This window comes from Lupinus angustifolius, chromosome LG02 (genome assembly GCF_001865875.1).
Source record: "Lupinus angustifolius cultivar Tanjil chromosome LG02, LupAngTanjil_v1.0, whole genome shotgun sequence".
Classification (NCBI taxonomy): Eukaryota; Viridiplantae; Streptophyta; class Magnoliopsida; order Fabales; family Fabaceae; genus Lupinus; species Lupinus angustifolius.
Window position 1 is genome coordinate 901,175 of NC_032010.1, and position 6,000 is coordinate 907,174.

The 6,000-nt window shown below is 28.7% G+C and overlaps 1 protein-coding gene across 1 annotated transcript; it reads left to right on the top strand.

The window, feature by feature from the left end:
* LOC109328616 lies at positions 3,259-5,526 on the top strand. The gene is made up of 7 exons (XM_019562170.1): positions 3,259-3,386; positions 3,474-3,538; positions 4,046-4,190; positions 4,584-4,651; positions 5,021-5,055; positions 5,098-5,324; positions 5,398-5,526. The coding sequence occupies exons 1-6, from the start codon at positions 3,272-3,274 to the stop codon at positions 5,306-5,308; spliced, it is 639 nt and encodes a 212-aa protein (XP_019417715.1). The 5' UTR covers positions 3,259-3,271; the 3' UTR covers positions 5,309-5,324; positions 5,398-5,526.

Sequence of the window (6,000 nt, forward strand, 5' to 3'; positions counted from 1 at the left end):
TTGTAAACGGTTTTGGTGGAAATGCATGTGCCTATGTTCTTAAAAGCCAAACATATTTTCATTTCTTTGAAAACTTTTACACATTTTATAGCCCCAAAATATTAGCCAGCCAGCTAGCTACTTTTAACTGGCTCACACTTCAAATTACAAGTCCCTAAACCTCAAAAGTTACACTCACTTACATGACTCACAAACATTGAACATTGTTTTTCATAACAAATCAAAATACTTGGACCACAAGTTTTCCTTAACTTGTTCCTTTTTCTTTCTCATCCAAAAGAACACTAGTTTGCAAAATGTTACTTATCATATTATTTTAGAAAAAGATCGATACTGTACGGAGTTTTCATCTAATAAGATTTGGAGATGATAAAAGTATAGCATCTTATTTTCACAAGTGAATAGATTGTTTACGACTCAAATTGTTTTAGAAGTTAAGAATAAATAACACCCTTGCCCTGAAAGGTTGAACTAGGATGGTGGTGGGTTATAATTTTAAATTTATTCTAATTATGATAGAATTGAAGGAATCATAAGAGAGTAGTGAAATTTTTTTGAACATTAAATTATAATTTCTAATTCAATTTTAATTATATTATCTAGATATATGATTAACAAAGAAAATTAAGATAACAGACTCATATTATTTCTAGAAAAACAAAAGATAATACTTTTCGACCTGAAAAATTAAAAATGAAGAGTCTAAAAAACCAATTTAATATTTTTGTATAATTAATTATAAATCTGGCTATAGCCTTTTATTTTAATATTAAATCTTACCGACTTTGGTCTTGGCTCATGAGGTACATTTCTCAAAAAGAGACCATTAGCTTGAAATTGGAGGTCACGCCCTCGTGTTCTTAATCACGTAACACAAACTAGTAATTTAATTAATGAGTTCATAGTTCATACATATTTTAGTTAACATAATTATATTTTTGTTTCTTTTAACTTAATTCTTTAATAAATAAACGATTCAGTTTAAAGAGTTGATTAAGTAGTATAAAGTAGAAAATCAAGATTTCATTTATGAGAGTGTCACTTGCATGAAAAGTATTATACATAATGTGAACTTGTTCTAAAAAGTGTATTATTGTGATTGGTTATATTTACTTATTAAATTTTTAATTTAAATATATTTTTTCAACTAATCACAAACAATGATACATGAAGTAGTACAAATTTGTGGGATAACATATGTGCTCCCGTAATAGCACAATGGTTGCTTGACCATTAGCATTAGACAATTGAAGGTGCTCTTCTAAACCTAATGTCTAAACCGTAAGCCTTAAGTGAAACCATAAAATAATTGCATGTAGTGAACAACATTTTCAATAACACTATAATTATAATCATTACTATGATATTTAATTATTAGTTCTCTTAAAATCAGTTCTTAGCCAGAAGATAAAGAATTTATGAGATAATCATTTTATAGGAAATGATATTTATTGAAAATAAAATTATAAAATTATATACGTAGTTTTCCAATAAATATTATCATCTTATGTGTTTTTATTCTCAATCCTAAAAGCTGATTTTAAGAAAACACTTTAAATATTATTAATTTTTCAATATATCATTTAAACTTTAAACCTAAAGAAAAAACTCCAAAATGATGTTGATGAAGCATTAATATTATTTAAACCAACAAAGTGTTAGTCTAATGATGTAAGACTCCACTGGATCTCTAAGGTCGAGATTTCGATACCTGAGAGCGACATTTGTTAGGAGGGACAATCATAAATTCCGAAAGAGATTAGTTTCTTACCAAAAATATGAGGGATACCCTTAATAGTACAAAAAATATTATCTTAATGTCTTGGGTATTTCTTCATACTTAAAAGGATTCGAACTCAATATATATAATTAAATTAAAATAACCTTAACCAATTCAATTGATAGTAATCATATTGGAATTTTAAACAAGTCAGCATCTTATATAATATAATAAACCTCTACCATACAATTTTTTATTAAAACACTAGATAAAAATGGCAACACATACCACAACAAATTTTTAACGGTATTTTATATTATTTCTTAAAATAAAAGAATTTAACAATAAATTATGGAACTAGTTTGATGGGATACAGCATCCAAGGGAAGAATACACATTTTGTCTCTGAAGACAATATTCTTTAACTCATTTGGAGTGTATCCATCTTAGACAAAAAGAACTTCATCTGAATTCATCATTTTGTTTTGTCTAAAATCAATCAACTTTCCCAATAGAAGAGCTCATTCATTATTAAATTATGACAAGTTGGAGAGTTGATTAGCATGAAGATAATTAACTATACTAAAATATGAATTGAATAGTTATATTTTTTGTTACGGCTTCCAACCAAATTTTATTTTATAACATATACATGTATTATGAAAAGTAGGGGTGAGAATGAGATGAGTTGGGTTGGATAAAATTTATCTTTTATCTGATCCTAAATATTGGTTGAAGCTAACTCGACCCTAAATATTGATCAGGTTACCATTTGAACCTGAACCCGACTTTAGACTCGATTAAATATAATGCATATCATTGTAGATAAAATAATCTCCATATTAGTTATTATTATGAATATGTAATTTGACATATAAAATAATATATTTTATGATAAAAAATAGAGAATCAATGATATTTTCGATCAAAGATGTGTTATTACTCTCTATACATTTGAATAGAGATACATACGAATATGAAGAGTGATAAGTGATCAAGAGACCGGACGGATCATGCTTGTCCCCTATCTATCCGTAAATATTAACTGAGTCTAATTTTTGAACCCAAGTCTGATCCTAAATCCGATGAGACCCGACCTATTTGGGTTGGATCACGATCGGACCAGCAAGTAGGGTTTAGTCCTCCTCACCCATAATGAAAAGGTTTGTGATAGTGTTTTGAAGCTTTCAAGTTGCTCAAATATTTGTGAGAAAATATCAAAACTCAAAACAGGTTCTTTTTCTTCAAATACTTACAAACCATATATGTAAGGGTGAGTGGGGAGGGACAAGTCTTGCTCATTCCTACACCCTTAACTATAAAAAAAATCATTGTTTTAATAATCACATTTTTATTGATTTTATTTATCTGTTTTTTAGGTTTCCTATAAGTTTTTGACATACCAAGGAATAATATAAAGATTAAGATCATGAATCCAAACCCTAGCTTTGACTTGTGTTTGTGTTTGAGCTTTGAAACCCTCTATAAAACCTATCTTCTGCTACTTAACTTTCTTCTCTTTCAATTGTTAAACAAAAGAAAACACATTCCATGAGAAAAACAAACACTATGATGAAGTTCAAACCTTTCTCAACTCTTTTACTAGGATGTCTCATGTTCATGTCTACCCAAGTTCTAGGAGATTCATCATCAAGAGTTGTTCAAGGTAAAATAATAATCTGCAATATTATTTATCTCTTGATCATAAATAGATTAATATTGCATGATCTTATTCCCACAACTCTAAGTGCAGTTGATCAGGAAGGTAACAAAAATAAGCTTGAAGTGACTACAATTACATCCATGTATGCTCCAAAGGTACGTACATATATAGAATACTATATCTTTGTTCTTACTTTGTTGAAAAATGATATTCTTACATATTTTTTATATCTTTTTTACACCTATTTTATAAGTAACCATGAGAAAATGATCAATAATGATAAAGTAGTAGATGAAAAAAGTGTGGGATTTTCTTTTAAAGTTAAAATAGATATTAAAAGAGAAGTACCACATGTACTTATAAACAGTACAAAATTAAAGTTTCATAGAAACACCAGACCCTAATATAGCACAACATGCTATTTCACCTCAGTAATACAGTGATTTCTATCTAAAGAAACAACAAAAATGATCTGAAACTTATCATAATACCAATTTTAAGGCATGAAAAAACTGTTACTCTATTATATATTGTTACTATATTATAGGGGGGAAAATGTGAAAGTATTGTTACTATATTATATATGTTTCAAGTTCATTTTATAATTTCAGAATATATAAGTACATGCATGTATATATGCTCAAAAAAGGTATCATGTGCAGGAACCATTTGAGAGAACTGAAGCTACTCATATGAGGAAGCTAGGGCCTGGAGGAAAGAAACTAAACAAACATGAAGATACAAGTATTGATTCTACTTCTAAGAGTGATAAAGGAGTATATGGAGAAGGATCTTCAATGATTTCAGGTGCAACTTATTCTGATGGATTATGTGACTTTGAAAAGGAGAGAGATCATAAAAATGTAAAATGTAAAGGGTACAAAAATAGTAAACCAAGAAAGTTCAAAATGGATGGTTTTGTAGCTTTCACTGAGGATTATCATGGGCCAAGGCACCACCTTCCAAAACATAACTGAGTGAAACCCTTTGTTAGTCATGGAGTGGAAACTTGTTTGTAGAATTTATGTATATATTTCGTGTGAATATTTATGCAAACTTTCCTAAAATTTGAAGCACAATATCCTATGTTAATGACTTTTAATATTTATGCTAACATTTTATAATATAGGAATTAATTTCTCAAATTTTGTTTAGTCTAGAAACTATCCAAGACATTGTACTCACATTTTCCATATACGGCAGGTAAGAAGAAAGATGCATCACAGAAATCTTTGGGAAGCTTAAGAGATCAAAGGAATGATATTCAGGTTCTATTTTTTCATATAAATATTACATAAAAATTTTATTTTTTTATTTTTATCAATGGACCTTATGTGCATGCAAAGTTTAGGTACACAAAATTATAAGAAAGTTGTCCTCAACTTTTAGAGGACACAAGTTTCTCCATGTAAACCTCTTATGTCTTTGCAATTTTTATAAGATGAAGAAGCTATTAACATTTCTAATTGTGTATTAAGACTCATTATAAATTAATGATAATTTTGTAAACTAAAAATTTCTGACATTTATTTTCTAATAAAACATGGATAGATAATTTGAAATACTAATGAATTACATTTTTCTGGATGCAATACTTAAACATTTTCAATGATAATAATTTACATAAACTCATACAGGAGCATATGAAAATGAGGCCAAAACTATGGAAATTCACAAGATTTGCAATAAGAAGGAGTGATCTCACCAACACAAACACCAAGTACTCAAAAGATAGCAATGCTGTGACAGTTAAAGTGAGCTTAAAGAGTCCTTCAAAGTCTGAAGAACCTAAAGGTACTACTCAAAAAGATGAAACTCCAAGTATTGCTGAGGAAGCAAAAGAGATTGCAAGTTTGATGTATAAGGATTATAAAGGAAAGCCAAGCCATAAGCCACCCATCAATAATAATGAGCCTAGAAATTGAGACAAATAGAGTAATGGTATATTTAGGCTCATAGTTTTGCCCTAAGTAGCTAGCAATAACATGATAATGGCCTAGATATATAGGGTTTGCTATATATTATAGTTTTTTATGTGTAACAAATTAAGGCAGCATAGGACTCAAAAAGTGTTGTTAATTCGTTTTTCTTATCAAAGAAACATAGATATATGTGGAATGCATGCAGATTGAGTGTTGTACATGAAGTATATCTTTCTTTTATTGCAAACATGCAAAAAATTATTGATGAAAAGGACTAAAAAAGTTTATACACCCAAATGGGTTTATCACTCGTTCCAACATTGGAAAAGTTAAAAAACTCATACACATTAAGTGTATATTTTTTTATCGGCAAATATTAGTACGTTAGAATATGTTATGAATGAGACTTGAAGGTGAAACTCGAACTCACAAACTCATTATTTCCATCTTTAAAGTATCATTCATTCTAACCATCAAACCACCAACTTATTACCTCCATTAAATTTATCTTTGATAATATCTTTTTGAATGGGAAATGAGTTTTGAACTTTAAGTAATACATCCTCTATCTGTATATATGTATATATAGGATGGGAGTAAGTATCTAGAGAGAAATATCAACTTATATGAGAATCAGAGAGCATATATTTAGTCACTTAATGGATTAGAGAGCTGAAATTACAAACCCCTTTTAA